At 46.0% G+C, this 26,689-nt stretch overlaps 1 protein-coding gene and 1 long non-coding RNA gene across 2 annotated transcripts in view; one reads left to right on the top strand and one right to left on the bottom strand.

Annotated features, from left to right (window-relative positions):
- Positions 1-782: 782 nt before the first annotated feature.
- On the bottom strand, positions 783-14,393 carry LOC146008097 (uncharacterized). Its single transcript, XR_014444459.1, has 3 exons — positions 13,604-14,393; positions 1,864-2,231; positions 783-1,319 (listed from the first exon to the last, which is right to left on the bottom strand). It is a non-coding gene; the product is annotated as an uncharacterized LOC146008097 (long non-coding RNA).
- The window catches only part of KLHL11 (kelch like family member 11), a 36,098-nt gene continuing 23,231 nt past the window's right edge, over positions 13,823-26,689 (top strand). Inside the window, exon 1 of the mRNA XM_083147024.1 lies at positions 13,823-14,422. Within this exon, the coding sequence (XP_083003150.1) occupies positions 13,989-14,422 (434 nt within the window). The 5' untranslated portion in view covers positions 13,823-13,988. The remainder of the gene's footprint in view (positions 14,423-26,689) is intronic.

The following is a 26,689-nucleotide window of genomic DNA, read 5'->3' on the forward strand; positions in this document are numbered from 1 at the left end:
CCTAAACTGTCAGTGCATGCTGGGACATGTAGTTCCACAACATCTGGAGGGCCACAGGTTGAAGACCTCTGGAGTAGCTCATATATTTGGTAGTTATTAACTTGCAAATATATTGAAATATTTTATATTGTTATCGTAAGTATGTCTATGTTTTTGCAATAAATTTTAATATTTTGTGTGTACCTTTGAGCGCCCCACATTCTGTCTTTTATCTTGTAGCATGTATAGTGAGGAGAACTGGGGCACAGTGCAATGCTCTGCAGATAGCATACATTGGCCCTTATTCTGGTTCGGGCGGCCAAACATACGTACGTTCCGTATCACTACGTTTCCCGTTCGCGGACGGCGAGCGAAAGTCCACCCACAAAACATCCGCATACGGACAGTCACAAACACCGACAAAGGGGAGTGGCGTACACTTGAGCGTACTCCACCGTACATGGACGGATCTCCTCTTAGACTCCCATAACTGGCGTACAACAGAGCGTACGCCACCGTATACGGACGGGTCTCGTCCCCTATCACACCAACATCTTACGGCTATCTTAGCGTAAAGCCACCTTGCACGGACGGGTCTTGCATGTTTTCAATGGAAAACTCAGCGTATGTCACCGATTGTGAGAGTGAGCGTACGTCCGTGCACGCTGGCATATCCTTCACATATATGACCCTGCTAATCTAGCCTTTCAACTATGATTAAGCTAATTAAATGAATTATTCTAATTGTTAATCAATTATTGTTTTCTATTACCTCAATTGTCTACCTTATTATCTAATAAAAATACATTTTACCCCTCCTTACATGTATATTTATTATGTTCTAATGTTTTAATCACTATCTATGTGTCCCCACATTGCTGTTACTTTTAAATAAAGTTATGTTGGTGTTTGTGTGTATGTACTAAATTATGTCCATAATTATTTTGATCAGAATTTTAAACATGTATACCTACCCTGATGTTATGTGTGATGTTTTAATCTAACAACATTAAACATTCATGCATTTTCACTATGTGTTATTTAACTCAAAAACATACACATTCACACATCAATCGTTACACCTCACCTCAAATTACAAATATAAGTGACATTACACATCTGTATGTACCTGCCCTTACAAACCCTCTAACATATTTCTGATTAACAACACAGAAAACTTCTAACTGTACATAAACTTATTTTTTTATAACAATAATATTAAAATGAAAACAAAATTTAAACGAGGACCTCCAGTTGGCCAAAGAGAATCTCCAAATATAATAGGGTGAGGTAGATTTCCCTCAATATCTGGGCTACCTCATCCTGGTGCTGTCCAGTGTCTGTAGTGAAGGGAAAAAAAAACATTATAATTAATATATAATATACCCAAATCTGTGTTGTATTTTTACATAATAAGAAGTTGTGAGTTAAGTGTGAAGGACACACATTTTTCAACTACATTGAACCCCGGGTTACCGCCGACAAGCCGGCGGGTACCCGGGGGAGCGGATGAAAGCGCCGTCGGAAGGGCCCGTCCCCTTCTCGCCATCGATATGGCGGCTGGCGTCGCCAGCGCCATCCCCTACAAGGATGGGACAAACTCCATCTGTACACAACACCTGGTCCCACATAACTTTTACAACACTACTGTATGATATGTAATTGGATGTACTGTTATGTCAATTATTCAAGGGGTGAGGCGTGGGCACACTCTGAAAATACACCAAGAGGACCTTTGTTCCTGGAGGAGGACAGGCCACAGCTATGGCTCTCACTGCATTGATATGTTGCAACTAATGATGATGTTGGATACACATATGTGGGTGTTGTGATTGTTTATGTGTATAAATGTGTATGTAAACATTTGGCACATTGTTTACTTACGGCTACTTCTGCCATCCTGTTCTTCACTGGATGGGTGTCCAGTAGCAGGTGACTGGCTGGGGGCACATGCCTGGCTGGGGGTGGGTGAGTGGCTGGGGGCAGATGCCTGGCTGGGGGCGGGTGAGTGGCTGGGGGTGGGTGAGTGGCTGGGGGCAGATGCCTGGCTGGGGGTGGGTGATGGCTGGGGGCAGATGCCTGGCTGGGGGTGGGTGAGTGGCTGGGGGTGGGAGATTGGCTGGTGGAAGTGGAGGGGGAGATGGTGTGGGTACCAGCAGGCCCCAAGGTGGTCTCCACCAAATCCTCCTCCTGCAGCTGGGCCTCCTGCAGCTGGGCTTCCTCTCTGGCACTCATGCATGCCCTTGCGAGTGCTGAAATGTTGATGTTGATGGTATCGATATTGAAGGTTGCGTTTCATGAAAAGGAGTGAAAGAAAAAATTACATTAGTCATGGTCATATAAATATAAATGATACATTTACATTTTGTTTTAAAAATGTTAGTGATAATTTTAAGATCTGCTACACACAAAATCAGAACTTATCCATATACACCCCTACACACCCACATACACCCCTATACACCCACATACTCATGCACATTTTAAAAGTAATTCCTGAAACCATTGCAAAAAAACGCATACATATTTGAGAATAAATATATACTTCATCAGCTAATATGCCGCCGAAGTGTGCATAGAAGCACTGGCTGCCGGCGGCGCAAGTCCGACCAGCGCCTCTCCACCTGCCAGGCTTCTCTGAACGTGGGTCCTGGCGTAAATTAAGCGCCTGGCAGCGTTATACGCCCGACGCTTCTCCATATTGGAGACATAAGGGCCCCTGGCCCCCAGGTGACGGTCCAGAACATAGACTAGGGCCATCAGTTCCTCCCTTGAAAATGGGGCAGCCCGTGTCAAAGACATATTGGCAATGGCGCAGTTATTAATTGCAGGTACATATATAACTTTTGGTGGTTGCTGATTGGTCTAAAACCTAGTTTTTTTATTGTTAACTTTATTAATCCATCTTACATTAACAATATGTATCGGCCCATTCCGATATGCACACCAGAACATACATTATGCATTCAATGTAGGTAGACACGTACTGTATATACAGTGTACGAAAAATTATACACGCAACCATGTACTAATACATACGCCTATAACAACGCACATACAACATGTTGGTGTATGAAAAATTAATACACATAACAAATGAAAGGAAAGCAATGTAACGTTGGTATGTTATAAAATTTGTTTAAGAAAGCATACACGTACTCCAACAGAGACCACCTGAAAACACGGATCATTGGAATGACATGTGCACACATTTAACCATGTAGAACACAATGGTCAACAACCTGTGTATGTTCACGTACAGGTGAATGCTCAGGTGCATTGAGACCTGCGCAATTTACGCGGTAATTATCGGCGGGAATTTTTGGCGGGAATTAGCTACTACATTGCGGTGAAAAATATACGCCCCTTGTTCAAAGCGGGAGTTTACCATATAAATATCCAGTCAGATGCAGCCCATATTTGCTGCAAATATGTCAAGCTCAGATGATTCCGCAGCTGAGGACGCCCTATAGAGAGCAAGAGCTGAATCCCTCCTTGAAAGACAGAGGGAACAGGAGCGGAGAAGGAGGGCCCAAGAGCAAGGGGGCCCCTCACTAACAGGCACTGTTACAACTGCACCAGCTCAACAAGGGCCAATCAACCAGCCAGAACAAGAGGTTGCATCTCTGCCAACATGTGTGACCCAGCAGCTGCATGGTAAGGAGACTGGGGCCACCAGAAATCAACCTGCAACATCTAGGCCGAGTACTGAGCAGGATACCACCACCAAAAAGAGAAACCCTGGATTTCAAGAGGCAGAATTGAGAGTTTTAGTGCCCCGAGCACGAGAATGGATAGAAATAGCTCCCAGGAGGCCGGTTGCCAGTGCAAGGCTAAAGTTTTGGGAGAAGATCACAGAGGAAGTGAACCAGGTGTCAAGAGTGGAAAGAGATTTGGTGTCGGTGAAGAAAAGGCAAGTGTGTTTCTCCCCCTGATAATGAAATATGTGTGTACATATGTTACATGTATGTTTTGTGAATAATAGAAAGGTGTGTTTGTAGATAGTGCTACACTTCTTCAATGACACATGTGAACACAACCATGTCTAATAACCAACATTTATATATGAAACATGCACCATTGGTGTGATGTAAGGTTATGGGCACAGTTCTGCTCATGTGAAGTATGTGATGAGACAACAGCAAGTGTGTTTTTGAAAAAGAGTTGTAGTAACATGTTCCATATGATGCTAATGAAACAAGGATGTCCAAACTGTGCACATGTAGCTGTTGAGAAACTACACAACCCAGCATGCCTTCCCATAGTTTAATTACTCCATAATATCAACACTGGCAAGCTATGGTGGGATGTGTAGTTTCACAACAGCTGGAGGATAACACTTTGGCCATGGCTGCTGTCATTTCAGCATAGTGAGATATGTATGTGCATTTTGCGGCCTAATGAGTGATATGAGACACTGTAATGCCTCATAATGGTTACATAAATCTGTGTGTGGCAAACGTAGGCAGAAAAGAAAACATCACCCACAGTAGGAAATGTAACATAGTAATGATGATCAGTAGCTTAGTGGTGCACATATCTCGTGATGTTTTTTTTTTTTAATTTTGTAGGTGGACAGACTTCAAAACTGTACTAAAGAGGACGATGACTGCCCGGTACAAACACAGCATGTCCACCGGGAGGGGGCCTATACCAACTAGTTTGGAATATACCCCCCTGGAGCTGGAGGCGTTGGATGTGGTTGATGTGGCCGAGGTCAGGGGGGTATCCAATATGGATAGTGAGCTCCCGGTGGAGGTCTTTGCTGCTGCTTTTGACGGTAATTTACAGTAATGCATTGTTTGTGGTAAGAGAATTTTTTTGTGTATGTGATGGTGACATTGTTTTAAATATTTCTCCTAGACCCAGCAGTTACCCCTGAGGAACCGGCAGCATCTTCCCCTTCAGAGCCACAAGTGGAGCAAGTGGACCAGCCCCCACCAACACGAGCCCCCCAGCCACAGGCCACATGGGATGCCAGGTGGGTCGAGATGCTGGATAGGATCGAGCAGCAAGGGGTGGAGGCTGCAGCCCGTCAGCAGCAGTTTGTGGAGTTCCTGGCGGATTGGAAGGACACAAACAGGCAGCAGTTTGAGGCCTTCAACCGCCAGAATGACATTCTGGCGGCTGGCATGCAAAGCATTGCACAACAACTCAGCCACCTCAATGACATTCTGGCGGAGCTGGTCACCACCGCCAGGTCCCAAAGGGACGACACCCCATCTGCTGCCCCACCCCAAGCTGCTCCACAACCTTCCACATCTGCTGACCCTCCTGTGTCCACTGGCCAAAGACGGCGCAAGTCTTTGGTCCCCAAGGCCCCTGTCCCCAAGGCCCCATCCAAGAAGGGGAAAAAAGGGCCAAAATAATGACACCTGAGTCGCTTCCTCTGTGTTTGGACCCCAAATGTTTTCATTTGCACTGGGGATCCACTTCCTGAGTTCAAAATCTATCCATTCTCGTGCCAAGGGCAGTAATCTGTTTAATTTGACCTCTTGAAATGCAGGGTTCATTTTTGCTGGTGTGTATCGTGCTTAGTATTCTCCCTGGGTGTTGCAGGTCGTGTTCTGGTGACCACATTTATTTCACCATTGCAGTTGCTGGGTAACACATGTTTGTAGATATGCAACTTCTTGTTCTGGCAGATTATTTTTGTAATTATATTATTTATGTTATTATTTATATAATTAAATTTTTACAAAAGCTGTGATGCTTAACAGCAAATAAATTATTTTTCACAATTAAAAACCACGTGTTGTATGTGTAATTTCTTGTGTAAACCAAATAATACAATTATGTGTACTTACTGACCTTGGTCTTTTGGTGCATTTTGTGAAGTGTTGTTCAAGTTTGCCATGTATAACCCTCTCCATGGCCATGCACATGTTCATATCCACCATTTACCTGTTAATTTGTTTGTGTCAGCACATGTGCAGAGCAACTTGATAGGTGAGAAAGCAGTTTCTGTGCAGGTGAGTTAATTCCTACATTAGTATTTAAAATCCGGGCCAGAACAATGATTTCGTCATGGAGTGGGTGAGGTAGGCAAACAAGGGGCCAAAGTGACATTTGTGTAGGAATGCATATGTGTCCTCCACAAAAAAAACAGTCAGGTCTTGGTACAGGTATGTTAAAGATGTGTGAGTCGACCAAGCATGATACAATTGTTTGTGTGCAAACATGATAACATATTTGTTAAAATATGAGTTATCTGTGTCATAAGCAGATGTTAGGATCCTTTGTTAGAGAGATGTGATTGCAATAATGTGATTGGTAACATCTTACATCCAGAGTGTGCTACATCCAATTCATAGCAGATATGAAAGTGGTTAAGTTATGTATTTTGGCTACAATACAAAGATTGTGTGCAAACTAGTGGCCAGGGCCTTAGGACATTGCTGAAACATATTTTTATCATAACCCTAAAACTATGTTTGTATAAGAGTGAAAAGGTTGACACATGTCGACTTGCAGGGGCGGATCCAGGATAAAATGACAGGGGGGGCACCATGATAAAAGAGGGTTTAGGTGGGGGAGGGCCAGTGTTAGTGGTGCCAGTGTACATGCTAAGAGAGTGGCAGGGAGAGGGTGGCAATGGGATTAAAATAGGCCCTGGCATTTAAAGTACGCAGGCCCACCATGGTGACAAAAGTGAAGGATGTAGTTGTGCGCGCGCCGAAGGCGCGCTCTGGAAAAGGGGGTGTGGCCACTCAACAGGGGGCATGTCCTTGAGTGTAGTGTACAACACCATATACAACTTCTACACATTATGCAACAAAATACTAGACCCCATTATACTTGCCCCTTACACATGATGCCAAATGGAATGAGCCAAAATTCAAACAATGCCACATGGATTGTGTCAAAATTCACATAATAACACACGGATTGAGCCAAAATTCACATAATGCCAAATGGATTGAGCCAAAATTCACATAATGTCACATGGATTGTGTCAAAATTCACATAATGCTACACGGATTGAGCCAAAATTCACATAATGCTACACGGATTGAGCCAAAATTCACATACTGTAATGCCAAATGGATTGAGCCAAAATTCACATAATGCCACACGGATTGAGCCAAAATTCACATAATGCCACACGGATTGAGACAAAATTCACATAATGCCACACAGATTAAGAAAAAAATTCACAATACGCTTCATAAACAGGGACATTGTCCACCAAAGGCGCGCATTAAACATTTACACCATAATGTCCATTGCACGTTAAGTTACACGGCATGATGTCCATTATATATTATGCCAAACACCATAATACCTATTAAAATTTATGCTACATACAGTAAGTGCTGCTTATCTACATGCTCATTGCCAAGGGTTCCATGCTCATTGCCAGAGGTTCCATGCTCGTTGCCATGTGGGATTACATGCTCATTGCCAACGGTGAATACATGCTCGTGGTAAATGGGGGACAGCTGCCGCCAGGCAGAAGTGATAGCCACTGACAGTGGCAGAGCCTGGCTGTATTCCAAGCACTGCAGGTCCCAGCTATTTGAAATAATACCCATTTCACACCAGAAAATGCATTCCCAGGTTGGCCCCTTTTACACCAGCCTAGTCCCTGCATTTTCTGGTGTGAGGGGGAGAGAAAACCACCTCTCCCCCCCTTTAACCAGTTATCTCATTTAACCGGCTATATCTTCGGAACTAACTGACCCATTTACATGAGACAAGTATCATATTGAAGAACTTTTGAGTGGGCTTTGAATGATTTTGGTCCAGTGAAACTGGAACGTTTGGTTCCAGAGTAATCTGCCCTCAAAGAACATGAACAGCCATGAAATTACATTTCAAAAATAAAAAATTGATTTACACGCTATATCTCTGGAACCGATTGACCGATATGGACCATCCTGGTATTGTATTGAAGGCCCAACGATTTGAAATTGAATGACATCAACCACAAGCTCCTGTGATGCAGGGGGGGAACTGGCAGCCGTCGGAACCGGGTGGGGGTCGGAATTGACGGGTCCCATATTATCCTATGGGGAAAAAATGTTACAGCTTTGCCAGGCGATATCTCCGGTTCCCGGGGGGCTAGAGACATGGGGCTGGGCTCGTTGGAAAGCTCTGGTCCTCATCTACAAAATGATTGACAGGGGGGGCACGTGCCCGGGTGCCCCCCCCCCTGAATCCGCCACTGTCGACTTGTGTAGATTAAGTGTCCTGCTGTTTAAAGGGAATCGGTACATCTGTCAGAATGAACTTAGGTCTACAGTCATTAGGTCGACCCCATTAAGTCGACTGGCAGGAAGGTCGACCTGATTTAAGGTCGACATGGGCCAAGGTCGACATGACTTAAGGTCGAATTTGCATAAAGGTCAACATGAGGAAGGTCGACTGGTCATAAGGTCGACATGGGTTTTTCACTGTTTTTTGATCCGAATGTTGACACAGTCGACATGGACACAGTTGGCAATGAGAATCGGACCCTCGCATCGCTCGCTTCGCTCGCAATGCTTCGGGCACGGTGGCTCGCTTCGCTCGCCACAGCCCTAGTGGATGATAGGGCAAGAAATACCGCCTGTCGGCACATATTGGCTCAAAAAACAGTGAAAAACCCCATGTCGACCTTATGATCAGTCGACCTTCCTCATGTCGACCTTTATGCAAATTCGACCTTAAGTCATGTCGACCTTGGCCCATGTCGACCTTAAGTCAGGTCGACCTTCCTGCCAGTCGACCTAGTGGGGTCGACCTAATGACTGTAGACCTAAGTTCATTCTAATAGATGACCGCTTCCCGTTTAAAGTATATGAAAACACTTACTGAATGTGTGTAAATGGTTATAAACTAACTACCTTGACATATGTAAACAGGTCTTAACATTAATCTTAGCTAAAATGAAACCAACCTTTACATGTAGAGAAGTGTAGAAAGATATGCTTCCAATGTGTTTGAGGGCTGTGTGTGGCTTGCAGGTAGTGAAATAATGGTTTAGACTTAATAGGCTGCAGCATTGTTTAATACATTCAGGTGTCTGAGTTTGAGTAGTAATCAGCGTTAATTAGCAGACCCAGGCGTCCGCTCTCATACGGTATCTGTAGGGGTGGTCTGGAGCTATTGTTGGCGGCCGCCTGTTTTCTGTCCGAAATGCACGGTGCTTTCGCCGATCGAGCGGTTGTAGCACCGTACATTTTTTGTGCACACGCCCATGTTTATGCCCCGTTTCCCTCATTATTTCGGCCGCTCCCCTCAACACGCCCCTATGCCACCCACAATGACCGTACTCTTGCGGACAGGTTTTTTTCGCACAGAAAGACCCGTCCGTGAGCATTGTGAAGTTGCCACGCATGCGCAGAACAAAAAAAAAACAGAACCGCCGGCGTACGTTAATAACGTACGAACCAGAATAACCCCCATAGGGAGGAGAACTGGGGCACAGTGCAATGCTCTGCAGATAGCATACATAGTGAAAACTGGGGCACAGTGCAATGATCTGCAGATAGTATACATGGTGAGGTCTAAGAGCACCAAGCAACCACTACAAACTGAGCAAATGAAAGGCTGAATATTACACAAATGAATGGTGCTGCACAGGGACAGCTTGCTGGAAAGGATGAATGTTTTTTTTAAATCCAGAGGTTTCAGGCAGGCATTCCCCAAACCATGGGTCTACAAACTGTGGCCCTCCAGATGTTGTGAAGCTACAAATCCCAGCATGCCTTGCCACTCCCTTATAGCAAAACTGTAGCAAGGCATGATGGGATTTGTAGTTTCACAACATCTGGAGGGCCACAGTTTGAAGACCCATGCCCAAAACCCTGCAGAAGCACAGGGCACCCATGGGCATGGCATACAAGGGAACATGCTCATTGTGTGAGCTGATGTGCTAAATACTAAGGCAGTGGTTCCCAAACTGTGTGCCGTGAGACTCTGGAGTGCCTTGGGGGACTTGTAGGGGTGTCCTGGGTTGATGGTCCAGGACCAGTTCAAGTTATTTATGTCTAATACAATAGTCAAATTATGGACAAACAAAATAAAAATGTTGTCCATTACCATATAACAGATTCTAAGGATGAGATATAAATACAATTTATTTAACTTAATATTTGTTTCTGACTTTCTCAATCAGAAACCTTTAGCCTAGGGGTGCCGCGAAAAAAATTCTGATGCTTTGGGGTGCCGTGATTCAAAAAAAGTTTGGGAACCCCTGTACTAAGGCATAGTTGCCGACATTTACTCTGCTTCTCCCAGAGAGGAGACCCGATAGTAGTATGGCATGGAGCGGCGGATGTCATCAAACCCTGCCACCACAGCAGGCAAACACCGCAATTCGCAGGTCCACGCGATTCACATAATTTTAGCCCCACCTCGCCGCGAAAAACGGTATTTCGGGCACAAAAAAGGGGGGTTGCGGGGCTGCATGGACAATGCGGGAGGATTGCCCACTTTCCCGGGGGGCCGGGAGGGGTACCCGATTTTCGGTAGCATCCCGGTAGGCCTGTACTAAGGTAGGAGATAGAGGGAAACTGGGAGTGGGTGAGGCAATGCCAGTAGCACTGTGCCTTCCCCACCACAGCTGCCAGGCCCCATACCAACAGTATGTAATAGGAGCAATAATACAGAAGAGCTCCCTGTCCCCTCTGCCTCAGCCATTACCTGTCACTGGTCACTCCATATCTCTGACACCAGACACGGGGGCAGTGGGGAACACAGTCCATGTATGATGTGGCCTCTCCAGCAAGATGCCCACTACATTTCTCAGCATGCACGTATCTTTGCTGCCGACTTGCCAAGCTCTCTATCTGCCGGCAGTGGGCAGCGCAGGACACGGAGGAGTTGGACTACAAGTCCCGGCAACCTTGTAGCTGAAGGTACTGTTGGCCAGCAGCATACCCTCCAACATTTGAGGGGCAGAAATCAGTACACATTTAGGAAGGGGGCGTGGTCATTGGCAAAGTGGGCGTGGTCATTGGCAAAGTGGGCGTGGTCACGTCACCTTTCCGAATGTGTAATGGGGAGGTTTTTTCCCCACATTATTCTTGTGGCCCGAGACAGTATATGCCCCACACCTTGATGCTCCATTAAACATATACCACACACATGATGCCCATTATACATATGGCACACACCGTGATACCCATTATACATATGCCACACACCATGATGCCCATTATACATATGCCACACACAGTGATGCTTCATTATACATATGCCCCAAACATGATGCCCATTATACATATGCCCCACAACGTGATGCTCCATTATACATATGCCACACATTGTGATGCCAATTATACATATGCCACACATTGTGATGCCCATTATACATATGCCACACACCGTGAAGCTCAATTATACAAATGCCCCACAGCGTGATGCTCCATTAAACATATGATACACACATGATGCCCATGATACATATGCCCCACACCTTGATGCTCCTTATTACTGAGCATCAAGGTGTGGTGCATTTGAATAATGGAGCTTCACATTGTGGGGCATATGTATAATGGGCATCATGTGTGTGGCATATGTTTAATGAGTCATTATACATATGCCACACACATGATGCCCATTATACATATGCCCCACAACGTGAAGCTCCATTATACAAACGCCCCACAGCGTGATGCCCAATTAAACATATGCCACACATATGATGCCCATTATACATATGCCCGACACCTTGATGCTCCTTATTAATGAGCATCAAGGTGTGGGGCATATGTATAATGGGCATCATGTGTGTGGCATATGTTTAATGAGTCATTATACATATGCCACACACATGATGCCCATTATACATATGCCCCACAACGTGAAGCTCCATTATACAAACGCCCCACAGCGTGATGCTCCATTAAACATATGCCACACATATGATGCCCATTATACATATGCCCGACACCTTGATGCTCCTTATTAATGAGCATCAAGGTGTGGGGCATATGTATAATGGGCATCATGTGTGTGGCATGTTTAATGAGTCATGCAGGCTGGAGTCACATAATTTTAAAATGAAAAAAAGTTTACCAGATCCAGGGAGATGATTAGAAGCAGCAGCGGCGACGGCAAATGACATGAGGCATGAGGGAGGAAGAAGGTGCAATTTCAACTGCTGGGGACGGCAAGTGACCTCCTGCTGCCAAACGATTAAACGCTTTGCAACGGCGGAGCAGCAGGCGGTCACTATCTGACCTCCTGGCGCCAGGAGGTCCCTACCGTCAAGTGGCCGAGCTACTAACCACTGAGCACCCGGCGAGCGATGGGTTGGCGACCCTGGGTCTTGTCACTGTGACTTAGACTGTCTCACATGTTGGCTTAGTGGCTGCTGGCATATTAAATCAGCATTATTTATACTTCTTTTTTTTTTTTAAGTATATTAAATATAATATACTGATTTAATATGCCAGCAGCCCACTTTTAAAAACAAAGCCACCAGTCAGACAGTCACACACACAGTGTGCAGAAAGGTGGAACAAATGGCCAGGCTGGATTTTTTATACTTTGTGACCACTAGACTGTCACCAGTGACTCACAGAGACAGTCTGGTCTGAATCACTCTGACAGCGAGGCAGGGCAGTACAGATGTCTCCCATCCGTCCCCTGAGCGCCAGACTGTGCGCAGGGTGCGGCAGTGATGTCATGACGTCATGCAATGCCCGCTGGCACAGCAAGGGACACTTGGTAACCAGAACCAGGGAGGGGAGAGCCGGGCACCGGAGAAAACACTTTACAAATCGATAATTCGGTACAAAATGATTTTGCCAGTACTGTTAAAAAACGGTTCTGTACCGGCAAAATCGGTACAGTTGGAGGGTATGCAGCAGGTGGCGCGGCGTCATCACGTTGGCAGCGACGTAGTGCATGCGCAGTGAGCACAGATGCGGAAGCAAAGCGGCAGCTGCAGGAGAAAGTGGTGCTCTTCCGGGAGACTCACGGACATTCTTGAAGAGGCGGCAACCCTGGTATATGTAACACAGGTACAGTGGCGTAATTAGGCCGTTAAAGGGAGTGCGCCCGGTGCCCGCTGCACCAACCCCCACCCCGCCGCCCATGCAAACCCCCCATCCCCCGCAGTCTTACCTACGTTCAGCATACCTCCCAACTTTTGATCTGAAGAAATAGGGACACTCATTTTCATACAAGAATAGACGCTGTGCGCATGCGCACAGCGTCTATTCTACTAGATTGGGGGGTCTCCCAACTGCCACCCCCCGCAGCGGGACAATGCCTGCCGCGGGTGGGACAGCGGGACAGGACCCGAAAATCGGGACTGTCCCTCTAAAATCGTGACAGTTGGGAGGTAAGCGTTCAGTACGCGCTGGTCCCGGCTCCCTTCTTCTGCTATGAGGACCACCACAAAATGACGCTGGTTTCAGAGAACTGTCTGCTAAATGGGGGCGGACATTTTGTGGTGGTCCTCATAGCAGAAGAAGGGAGTCGGGACCAGCGCGTACTGAAGACAGGTAAAGACTGCGGGGGATGGAGGCGGGGTGTAACTATAGCACTGCAGCCCCCGGCGCCAGCACAGCGCCCCCCGCGGTCGCAGGGGCTGCGGTGCTATAGTTACGCCACTGCACAGGTGCTGGTAGATCCCCGGTAAGTAGGTGTACAAAAAGTAGATCCCGAGTTGTAAAAGTCAGGCTACCTCTGATCTAGACACTTCCCAGGGGCCATGGCCTATAGCATATTATTCTCAGCAGGTGAACCAGTTTTTATATCTTGCAGCCCCTGTATAGATGAGCTTCCAAACGTCTCAATTTCTGTATCCTGAGCTGATTTGGCGTCGCAATTTACATGGAGACCAATTCAGTACGCCGTACAGAGGAAGTGGAGACATATCTGGACGCTTAAGTTTAGCCTCTAGTAGAGGGAGCGACAGAACTCTGTAGTTGACAGCTTGTACGTAAACGAGGTGACGTTGTTTCTCGTGGGAACGCTGCAAAAGGTGTAGTGTACTGCTCAACTGCACGTCTCCCTGCAATGTCCGGGAAACATTAGCGTTGGCTCCCCCGCGTAAAGTGCGGATATACATGGCGTCGCCTGTGGCCATGGCGTCCTCGTCGTCTTCCCAGCCTCCGTCACAGGATGATTCGGAGCAGCGCGACGGGGCTCTGGAAGACGGGGAGGCCGAGGTCTTCCTGTGCGAGAGCCACTGCTCTGAGCTGGCCTGGCGGCAGAACGAGCAGCGGAAGCAGGGCTTGTTTTGTGACATGACGCTGGTATTCGGAGGGGCAGGGCGGGAGTTCGCGGCTCATCGCTCCGTTCTGGCGGCCACCACTGATTACTTCGCTCCGCTGCTGTCCGGCCAGTTCGAGGAATCCAGGTCCGGCCGTGTGGAGATGAAATGGAGCTCGGAGCCCGGGCCGGACCTGGAGACGGTTGAAGCCGTTGTTCAGTATATGTACACCGGCCAGATCCGGGTGTGCACTGGGAACGTGCATGAGGTGCTGGAGCTCTCTGACAGGTGAGTCTCTTACTTTGTACACGTCATATTCTACAGAGGGAGGTCGTGTGTACGTCCTCAGCTGGAGGGTCACTGCAAGTCCCAGCATCTTCTGCCCAGACCAGTGTTTCCCAACTTCATTTCTCAGGGACCCCTAAATGCACGTACACACTGGGTGATGCACGCTGCTTTCCTGGCTTTACACAGCATGTTTTATAGACGGTTAGGGATCCCTGAGGACAGGGGTAGATGTTTGAAGCAGTGATTAGGGAGGAGAATTGAGCCAAAGGAGACGTGGCCCCATGGCAACCAATCAGCTGCTCTGTATAATTTTATATTATGCAAATTAAAGATGTTACTTCAGTGCTGATTGGTTGCCACGGGCCACTTCTCCTCTGGGTCACTTCTCACTGCTTCATACATCTAAACCTGAATTTGCCAACACTGATCTAGACCCTAAGAGGTCATTAACCCGACATCGGGATCCCGACTCGGACAGCGGAGGGAGTGCAACGAAGCCCCTCGCAGTCTCGCTGCGCTCGCCACCTATTCTATTCTCTATTTATGGGGCTTGTGGACCACCACGAGGTAGAATAGCCGGTGGCCGTCAGGACAGTAGTGTCTAGATCCCCTTCAGTTTTGACAATTTTCCCATCATGCTCTGGGTCCACGTATACCTGGTGGGGGAATATAAATCTTTGGCGAGCGAAAAGAGCCACCTTGCCCGAAGCGTGTGAGCGTACAATGAAGCTAAAATAAATCAAATTAACCGACACCTATGTGAATTACATATAAAATAAAAAAAATTGTTGGGGCATATAACAACTTCCGCTCTCACTGAACATCACATCCTGAAATCAAAACTGAAGGGGATCTAGTCTCTACCCCGTCGGGACTCCAATTGTCGTGGTTTTAACAGTCGTTATCCCGACTGTCGGGACTTATCTGGCACCCCCTGCGATGCACTCAGCCGAGTGCCAGTGGATCTACGCATACGCGGTCAAGACTGACCACCCCCTGCTGACCACACTGTCCCAACGGCAGTGCGGTCTGTAGCCCCTAGGCTACAATGGGCTAATGCCATCTAAGTATGCTGGTAGCCATGGAACCCAATGCTGCCCGATGTAGATACATCAGGCAGCTAGCTTCGCATCCCCCACAGTTATCTATGAGGAATGTGGCTGGCGACAGTGCAGGAGGGATCGGAGGTTCCTGCTGCGATCCCTCCTGATACATTCAGGTGATACTTAATATTTGCAGCTAACCTTCGGGATTTAGCCGTAAATTTTAAGTGATAAATGGTCCACAAGTTTTGTGAACTAAAGGTGTACATACACTACTACAGTGTCCCACAGCAGTGAATGGCCATCCGATCCTCCTTCAGCTGCTCCTGGACCTTCCCGATTGGCAGGATAGCATGCAATCCCTTTCACATACGATGTGAGTGCATGCAGGTCTGACCTCGGACTCCGGTCCGATGTGTCCGACACCACGTATTGGACCCAATGGGATGTCAAATTGTGCCTGATAAGTCAGATACAGATGAAATTTGCCTAAATTAGACTAGTGTATTGGGGCCTTTAGAACTCACAGTAGTCTTATACTCTTCTATAACTGAAATATTTTCCAATGAAACAGAATCAAAGCTACACCTGAATGTTAACTAGAATTGTTTAGTAGTTGTATGCTTTTTAGTTATACAGGAAATGTTTCCTTTGGTTTAGAAAAAAGTATATAAGGTCATTCACTCAGGCATGACACCCACTGACTCAGATTTTCATGATACTTTGTATGCTTGATACTACCACATAGCTATTGGGTACGGGTCATTGGGTCGACCAATGAAGGTCGACAGGGCTTAGGTCAATACCTAAAATAGGTTGACAGGGTTGTAAGGTCAACACAAGTATTACGTTAACAATGGAAATATCAACAGTCAAAAGGTCGACATAAGTTTCTCAAGGTTTTTTTTGTCCCGAATATTGACATGACACCGTCAAAGTGTAATGCGCTTGCCATGCTTTTATTCTCCCATCTCACTGTAGTGAATGGTAGGGTATAAAATATTGGCTGTCAGCTCAAAATTTTTTTGAAAAACTCATTGCCAACCTTCATACCCCTTCGACTTTAGCCGTGTCGACCTTATACATTTCAAAATATTACAAAGGACCTCGGTCCGATGTCAAGTAGGTGTATGCCGGTCAGATCGTTGACCTGGGGAGTGTGTTTCACTAAATGGATTTCTATGGAAATATCACAGACGGATGACAAATGGTCTGGGATGCCTAAATAAGGAGGTTATTTTGGTTCACTCTGACAAAATCCTTCTTAGATGGACAAAACCATGTGCACTGCAGGTGGGGCAAATGTAACTTGTGCAGAGAGAATTAGATTTGGGTGGGGTTTTACTTCAAAGTGAGATCTATATTGCAGTGTAAAAATAAAGCAGTCCGTATTTTTCCTGCACAGAAACAAAATAACTCACCCAAATCTAATTCTCTCTGCGCATTTTACATCTGCCCCCCTGCAGTGCACATGGTTTTGTCCATCTAAGAAGGATTTTGTCAGAGAGTGAACCAAAATAACCCCCTAAGTGCTTGCATCTACCCAAAAAATTTACAAACTTCCAAAAATACCAAAAAAAAAGGCATTGCCCTCCAAAAAACATTGAAAAAAAAAGATTGCTGCTCTGAGAAGTCTGGGGATTAAACTCCAGCAACACAAATGACACTAGGCAGCCACCTCCTGGATCTATTGGAAGAGCTGTCAAGCTTAAAACAAGAGAAAGATAAACTTCAAGTCATCCTAATTGCACAACCAAACCTGAGCAACCCGGGTAAGTGTTTTTGTGTAACATGTTGAGCCTGAGGATGGTCATTAAAGACTGAAACGTTGCTTAAGATCCCCGAGTCTGTAGTATTTCTTTACTAAGCCCTGCGAGTGCCACTCACATTGTCTGTCTGTCCATATTTAGTTTCTTATATAGCGCAGCATATTTCATTGTGCTTTACAAATCTATAGAATTACCATTCAAAAGTTTGGGATCACCCAGACAATTTTGTGTTTTACCCGAAAACTGACTTTTATTTATCAAATGTGTTGCAAAATGAATACAACATATGGTCAAGACATTGGCAGGTATTCAATGCTGTTTGCGAGTGGTGACAGCGAGCAGGGCTTCCTGCTCGCTGTCACCACTCACCCTGACAGCATTCAACACAGCCTCCGCATCCGCCAATTCCCCCCCGCTCCGTTTTTTGAGCGAGGGGGAATTGGCGGATGCGGCTCCAGAAGCAGCGAGACCCGCGGCTAAAAACTGCGAGTTTTCTGCAGCAGCCGCGGGTCTCGCCGGCCGCTCGCTGCAGCATTGAATACCCCTAATTGGCAAGGTTAGAAATAATGGTTTTTTTTTTTTTTAAATAATAATTTTGTCCTTTAAACTTTGCTTTTGTCAAAGAATGCTCCTTTTGCAGCAATTACAGCATTGCAGACCTTTGGCATAAAAGCTGTTAATTTGTAGAGGCAATCTAAAGAAATTTCACCCCATGCTTTCTGAAGCAACTTCCAAATTTGGGTTGGCATGATGTGCACTTATTGCATATCATACGTTCAATAGCTCAATAGAGTTGAGATCTGGGCAACGGAGACTGCCTCCGGTCCCCGACGTCGCCCTCGCCACCCCGAGCGCCTCCCTAACCCTGCCAGTCTCCCTGAAGCGGAGACGGGCAGGGACCCAAGAGACTGGGACGCGCGTGCGTGTGAGACACACGCATCCCAGGCTCTGTCGCCGGCGCTCACCAGCGCAAGGGGTCTGGCGAGCGCCGGCCAAAGATAAAGCGGGCTCCACCTGTAGTATAGTCATTTACCACATTAACAATGTATAGAGTGTATGTCTGATTATTTTAATGTTCTTCATTGAGAAAAACAGTGCTTTACTTCAAAAAATAAGAAAATATCTACGTGACCCCAAACTTTATAAAACCCATAATGGATTGTGGGCTACTTGGTTAGCTGCTGTACCAACTGTGACCACCCCGGAGTAATAATCATAAGTAAATATAATGGTTGGACTGCGCTCTATCTTATATTAGTATTCATGCAAGTGATGAATGACAAAGTTGTGTGGATTGCGCTATGTTCTAATCTTGAGATGTATGTGGTCATGTCAGGGGTGATAAATGAAAAATATCAATGGTGATATGTTTCACACACTTTACTTCAATATAGATACATATATGATGTAATGAAAAAATAATAAAGGAAAAATGAAGAAAAATAATAAGGATGATAATAATAATAAAGATGTAAAAATGTACTTTATTTGGTACTTGTGTAGTATCACGGCGCCCGTTGCATCGCATACCACTAATTAAGGTATGCTATGGTATGCCATGGCATGCGATGGACCCAATTTGAGGCTTTTCCCGGGAAGAGTGTACAATTTTAATATCGTGTCGCATCGCATGCCATTATAATGGCATGCGATGCGACGCCCAGATCCGATTTTTAATTGTATCCCCACCCTGATCGGTAATTACAATGTTAAATGCCCCCCCATTGTTAATGCCACCCCACTATTAACGCCAACCCGAAGCGTGGCGAGCGCAGCGGTACGCGTCCTCCGACCTTTTCATACCCCCACTATCCACGTCGGTGTGGAGTTGACTTTCTATAGTGTGGCGAGCGGATGCATAATACTTGTGAAGTAATGCGCGTCCACTCGCGGGGCTCGCCACGCTTCGGGCTCGCTGCGCTCGCCACACTATATGAATTCAACTCCGCGCCAACGTGGATAGTGGCAGTATGAAAAGGTCGAAGGACGCATACTGCCGCCCCTCGTGGGCTCGCTACGCTCGCCACGCTTCGGGTTGGCGTTGATAGTGGGGTGGCGTTAACAATGGCGGGGATTTAACATTGTCAGTACCCATCAGGGTGGGTGTACAATGTAAAATCGGGTATAATCACATCGCATGCGATGCGACGCAATTTTTTTGGTTGTACAATGCCATGCGATGGAAATGGGAGCGCCGTGATAATACATGATAATACACAAGTACCCTTTATTTTTATCCTGCAAAAACCAGAGGGGGCAGAAGATCCAAGCATCCTCCACGCTTGTACAGACTCTTTTAACCTTTCCAATAATCCACTGACCACATTAGACCATAGAATCCTTTCTAAACTACCCTTTTGTTTTTTTTTACCCATGGTACGACATAATTCATTCCAATGGAAATTGGATGATTTCAAGTTTAATAGAACCTTTATGTTGAAAGAGTTTTTTGGTTTCTACCTAGTTCTTTACAATTGTGACAAATACAGATCAATCTTTGACCCTTCGTCTACAAGTACTACTATTAAGACTTTTTGACATCTAATGTAGTAATACCCCTTTCACCGGGTTTTTGAGCATCCCGTGTTGATCCCGGAATCTACCCAGGTCAGGACCTGGGATATTCTCATCCCGGGATATTCTTTGTAGACCCTTTCACACTGTGCTTGATTCCGGGTTGATCTGCGTTCATGTGCCTCAAACCCGGGATATTTTTGCGAGTGTGAAAGGGGTATAAGTGGGATCCACAGCTTCTAAAATGGATATCCCCCTACCCCAATTTATCGGCTTTAGGAAGGCAAGCATTGCATGATTTAAGTATAAATGTACTGATGTAATTATCGAAAATGCTGATAAGGAGGGAGCACTGGTATTGCAAAATACTGACACTTATGTGTAGGAATGCTATAGTCAGTTGAATGACTGTAATGTATACGAGTTGCTAGATTATGATCCTGCAATATTAAAAAAAAGAGTTGGACAATGTATTAAATGCAGCAGCTTATTCCTAGCAATTTTCCACTGAGATACAGCTTGCCCTTAATGTGGATTTCTCCATTGTTCCCCTCTTTTATACACTTTCAAAGGTCCACAAACGATTGGTTGATCCTCCTGACAGACCCATCCTCTCTGCTTTGGGATCACTTTACCAGCTGATCAGTGTTTTTGATTCAGAAGTTACAATCTGTGAACACCTTGTGTACCAGTAAAATTCTCTGTAGTGCTGACATAGTCAGCTCGTAAACATGCATCATGCATGAGCCCGGTATTGTGAAAGTGGTACATTTGATTACTGATAACCCATTTATACAGATGGAGCGTCCTTGCTCGGCACCCATCAGAACGCCCCCTCTGGTGAGCGCCAGCGGACAGGGACTCCATTAAACTGGGACGCGCGTGCATCGCAGTCTTTTGCGGCTGGGCGACGGGACCCTGCCTGTCTCCGATAAAGGGAGACGGGCAGGGTTAGGGGTGGTGGGGGGAAGCGGCGGTGGGGACCCGGGAGGAGCTCCGTCGCCATGGGGTGCGCTAGCGTCTCGTGCGTGCGCCCCCTGGCAGGAGCTGGCGGGGTTGGCAAGTTTTGCCACCCCCTGCCTGAAGAAGAGACGCTCCATCTGTGTAAGTAAGATTTATTGATGAATTGCTGTTCCTTTGGACTGGCAGTCAAGAAGCCCTGAAAGACCACTTGGACTCTCATAATGAGTCAGATGGTGTGATTTTTCACCTACACCATCAGTACTAATAGTGCATTTTAGATGTAAAAAAATTTGTTAGCTGATGGTGTTATCAACACTGACATTTTGTAATTCCATCTTGCAATCGGCTTTCATCCACCTTCATTGAAACATGGGCTGCCTTATTCTCAAATGTTGAGAGTAAGGCATATTACTAGTGATCTATCTAAGGTTGAGCCTTAATGAAATGGTGAAAAAATTTGGTTACAGAGAAGGACCGGCAAATCATTGAGAAGAAGGTATTGAAAGAGAACAATGAACAAATGTTGGTGCCCAGGGTTGAGCTAGAGAGGGCTAATAAAAGAATTCCTTAGGTTAATCGCCAGCACCTGTCTTATTTTTTATTCTAAACATGCTGCTTGTTCTTTGTACGACATGCATCTAGTTACTGACATGATTGTTTTCACCATCCATACACAGGCATAAAATTCATGATTAGGTTTGCTTTAACCTGTTCTTCAAGATATGTTTATACTTTAAATTGCCCTTGTGGCTATGTGTATGTAGGCAAAACAACTACAATGTTTAAAGAGCATATGGTGAACCATTACTCGACTATTCATGCCACTTTGGTTTCTTCCGGCAGCGACCACCCTGTGGCCCGAAATTGTGTGCAGGCTGGCTATTCTGTTGCCAGTATCAGATCAATAATCATAGATCATGTCCCAGCCTTTAAACGAGGCAGGAATACAACCAAAAAACTGTTGCAGTTAGAATGTTTGTGGATTCACAAATTGGATAGCTTGTCTCCAAAAGGGTTAAATGAATTTTCAGGATTAAGCTGCTTCCTATAAATGGAGTTGTATCCGATACATTGTAATACTGTTGCTTATATGACCATATATTATACAAATTGTGCTTAAAAGTATCTTTCTTTTACTCGGGTCTTGATTAACCCCTTGAGTAATGGGTTTTCCTGGGGCAGAACAAACCTACCAGGGCAGGTTTTTCCTGCCCCAGAAATACCCAACCTGCTCCCCTGGGGCTGTTGCTGGTTTTGGCTGTTCTCAGCCACTTGGGGAGCTTGGGTGCGCTAGGACATCTATGTACTTGGGCGTTCGTGTTCTGGCGCCCGAATTCCCTAGCGCTCCTGAGAGGACCCCGAACTTGTCCGAGCAGGGCTGCTGTGAATGACGGTGGGGGGGGGGGGGGGGTGGTGTAGCGGCAGTGGAGCCCCGGCGGCCTGGCATATGATTGCTGGGATTGAGGGGCAGGGAGTTAAGCGACAAAGGGGGTGTGCTCGCAGATGGTGGAGGCACCACTGGTCCACACCTATTAATCAGTGGTATGCCCACTCCTGCAGCGCAACTCAGCCCCAGAAATTTGTAGGCATACCGCTGAAGAGGTTAATACATTATTTTCAATATACTGCATTTCTCTATTGTCCATATGGGATACTGGGATCTCAATACATTGGGGAAGAAGAGGTCCTCGACAGGAGACTGACACTTTCTTCATAGTGGGTGTACTGGCACATCCCCCTCCCACAAGCCAGTTTAGAAAAAATGTGCCCTCAGAGAGGCTGCACTTCATGGAAGCTCCAGAGAGCGTTTTTCTTCATTTATTTTATTTATTATTTTGGGGAGCCTGTTTGGACTTAACAGCTCCCTGCTTCGTGGGAAGCAAGGGGAAGTGTACAGTTGCAGGCCTTACAAGGTACTGAACTGTCCCATCTGTGGTGAGTGTTACCCGGGGTCCCCTCAGTGGGATACCCCGGTTCATTGCGCGGCGCCCCGATCATACTGGATTCTTTAAACAAGAAAAAGGCAGGCAGAGTACCCCTCACCAGCGATTCAATAAAGTATATACTTCCCCTTTTTCTATTGTTTCAGGGAGATTTTTCCTCAGGAGTTAGAATGAGGTTGTATCCATATGTGGAAGAAGGATATGGTCATAGCATTATACCATTTTTAAGGACACATATGATTTTTAAAACACTTTTAAAAGCAAATCCACATCTATATAAAATTCATGAGAAATACAAACAAATGTTGCACACAAAACATAGAGAATGTCTCTGATGGTGAAATAAAACAGCCAGAAAACTTTTACCAGAGATGGTGGAACTGAATGGTTAAAAACAGTTCAGATAGAGATTGTCAAACAGAGTAGCAGCCCGGGCAGCCTGTATCTGGAAGCAATCCCTTGGTAATGTAATCGGCAGTCTTTTCTCCCATCAGGGTCACGCCAACGCGTTTCGACCAGCGTCTGGTCTTTGTCAAGGCTCCTGGATGACTTGTGTGCTGTGTCCAGTGTGGGTTTAAGTACCCGTTTCACGAGTCCTCATTTCCGTCCTGTACGTTATACCGGAAGTATTATGGTTACTATGGTTACCTTTCCCAAGTGAGTCCGTTCAAAAAGGTGTCCGCCTGGTGATGTATAACAAAGTTCCTGTTTGGCCAGGTTTCTCTAGAGTGATTGCGCTTGCGCTGTGGATCCCGGCTGGACCGCCGATCACCCAAAGCGCGCACGCTTCCTACTTCCGCCCTTACTTCAGTCCAGGTTTGTTTATGGGCTTCCGCCCTTAGTGTCCGCAATTCATCCTTAAATATCCGCAATTCATAGCAGGGGTCGCCAACTCCAGTCCTCGAGAGCTGCCGTTAACGTTTTCCTCTGGGTTCTTTACACTGCCGCTGGCCTCCCAGGGTATGTGTTAGTAAGTTTTGCTAGCAATAGCACCATCGCCAATCTAAATATTAGTAATAGCACCTGCGCCATTGTAAGGGGCAGAGCTTACTCAGAGCGGGGAACCAGCTCTCTGGGTGCAAATTTCTTGCTCCCTGCTTCTCCTTGCATGCTGTGAGCTCCATTATACAGCAGCAGACACTCCTCAGCGGTGCTCAGTTTCCTGACAAGAGTGAGAGTTCTGTAGCAATGATATCCAGTGAAATAGCGCTAAAAATGCTAATTTGGTTTTGGCTGTTGCACGTACGTACGTGTATGTATGTATGTATGTATGTATATGTGTGTGTGTGTGTATATGTGTGTGTGTGTGTGTATATATATATATATATATATATATATATTGGCTGTGTGGGGTTTGCTGCGGCACAGACGCAACTCCCCCCAGACCCGCCCTTCCCAGAAAGCGTTCGGAGCAGCCGTATGGTGGAGGGTTTTCTCCTCTTCTACTTAAGGTAAGCACCTACGGGTGTCACTTTATCTCTCTCCTTGAAAACGGGGCACACGGGACCCTGAAACGTCGGGCACAGAGACATGTGTTGTTACACATTAAATTGAATATTTTTGCAAAGCTGACTTGACTCCGTCTGTGCCGCAGCAAACCCCACACAGCCATTATCCAATACTGGCTGCTGGCACCGGAGCGCACACAGTGCACTGAGCGAAGTGCCGGACCATTCTCCCTTAGAGACTTAAACTGTCCACTTAGGAACCAACACTGATTGTCAATCAGACCACATCTTAGCTCCTATGCTTTTTGGCTGATGTTTTGGTCACTTTTGAAAGCTGGTGGTGCTTTCACTCTTGGTAGCATGAGACGGAGTCTACAAACCCACACAAGTGGCTCAGGTAGTGCAGCTCATCCAGGATGGCACAACAATGCGAGCTGTGGCAAGAAGGTTTGCTGTGTCTGTCACGTAGTGTCCAGAGGATGAAGGCGCTACCAAAAGACAGGCCAGTACATCAGGAGATGTGGTGGAGGCCGTAGGAGGGCAACAACCCAGCAGCAGGACCACTACCTCCGCCTTTGTGCAAAGAGGAACAGGAGGAGCACTGCTAGAGCCCTGCAAAATGGCCTCCAGCAGGCCACAAATGTGAATGTGTCTACTCAAACAGTCAGAAACAGACTCCATGAGGGGGGTATGATCGCCCGACATCCAAAGGTGGGGGTTGTGCTTACAGCACAACACAGTGCAGGACGTTTGATGGGATTACACATGCCTAGGAATTTTCTGTACCTGGGGGTGCTATGGGTATTAAGCACAAGATTCTCACGTTAGTTATGTGTGCTGTAAACATAGAACCCTAGGGGTAATTGGATCCTGAGTCTAGATGGAATCTTTTGGGTATGCTGTGGAATGCTTAGAGGGTATTCCTCACTTGACCTCTCTATAAAAAATATTGAAAGGGACAGCCTATCATTAAGGCCGTGCGGTTTATCCGCCTTGAGCCCGTGTATCTAATTGGCCCCTAGCTTCAGAAGTTTATCGTCCTGATCACCTCTGCGGAGGGACGTGATCTATTATATGTTTGAGGTCCATGAGTTTGTGTTTTTGGATGGAAAAGTGTTTAGCCAACGGTTGGTTGTTACCCTTGCCCTGTAATGCCTGGTGTATGGCCGACCTGTAGAGAGCCGTTCGTTCCCTTACTGTCCTCAATGTCTTACCTACATAAAGTAGGTTGCATGGGCTTACTATTACTTACACCACATGCGTGGATAGACAAGTTAGTGTGTTTTATTTTACCTCTGTTGGGTGTGTGAATGTAGTGCCTACTAGCATGTTCTTGCAAGTGGTATATTTTAGGCTTTTACTACATTTGTAACACCCCGGTGCCCGGGTCAGCAAATGAGTGTTGGGGCTAGGGCCTGCCATGAAGCCTGTGATGTCATTATGTGCTATGATATATTTTACACTCCTGCCGCGAGTGTAGCATAGCATGGGTCTTTTCTTGCTGAAGCATGGCAGACCCCCGTCCATTTTGACAATAGGCCATAATGCCCTGGTTGCCCGTGGTAGCACAGCACTTGCAATGTCAAAACGGGTCGCAAACGGCATTACATCTTCTTTAAAGTCCTTTGGACTTTGTGGCCTTGGATGAAGTAGTCCATCTCTGTCAATTTTGAGGACCTACTCTTGTTGTTGGAGGGATTTCCTCTGGTAACCTCTCTCCTCGAATTCCGGTAGTGCAGCTTTGTCACTGGTGATTCTTGCTGCTCTCAGCATCTGGGACTTTGGTAAGGCTCTCTTCAAGGCCCGGGGATGGAAACTGTTGGCCTTCAACAGTGTGTTTTTATCTATAGGCTTATGGTATATTTTCGTGCAGAGTTGCCCTTCCTTTATGAACACAGTCACATTCCAAGTAATCGATCTCGACCTGTGAGTATTTTAGGTCAATTTGATGGGTGAGTCCCGTGCATTAATGTCCTCCATTAATCAAATCCGTTTTCTGTGTTCTTGATTGTTGTAGAACATTAGTTGTTCTTCCCGGATCATGTAAATGTTCGCTAATGAGGGTGTTACACAGCTCCCCATTGCGCACCCGGACTTTTGGCGATAGAATTGGCCATTGAACAAAAAGTAGTTATTCACAAGTGATAATCTCATCAGTTCCATGAACAAATCAAGATTTAACTCATTGGTACGACCTCATCTAGAGTACTGTGTTCAGTTCTGAAAGCCATACCTCCAGAAGGATAAAAATACATTAGAGACTGTACAAAGAAGGGCAACTAAAATGGTGCATGGCCTACATCACAAAACGTACCAGGAAAGACTAAAAGATCTTAATATGTATACTTTAGAGCAGAGAACGAAAAGGGGGGACATGATAGAAACTTTCAAATATATCAAGGGTTTTAACAAGGCACAGGTGGGATACATTCTTCACAGGAAGAGGAGCAGCAGAACATGAGGACATGCACTGAAACTAGAGGGAGGAATATTCAGGGGAAATTTGAGGAAGAGTGGAATAAGTGGTTGAGTGGAATAGCCTCCCATCAGAGGTGGTAGAGGCAAATACAGTAGTACAATTTAAACA

This window comes from Crinia signifera, chromosome 6 (assembly GCF_055691185.1).
Source record: "Crinia signifera chromosome 6, ASM5569118v1, whole genome shotgun sequence".
NCBI classification, from domain to species: domain Eukaryota; kingdom Metazoa; phylum Chordata; class Amphibia; order Anura; family Myobatrachidae; genus Crinia; species Crinia signifera.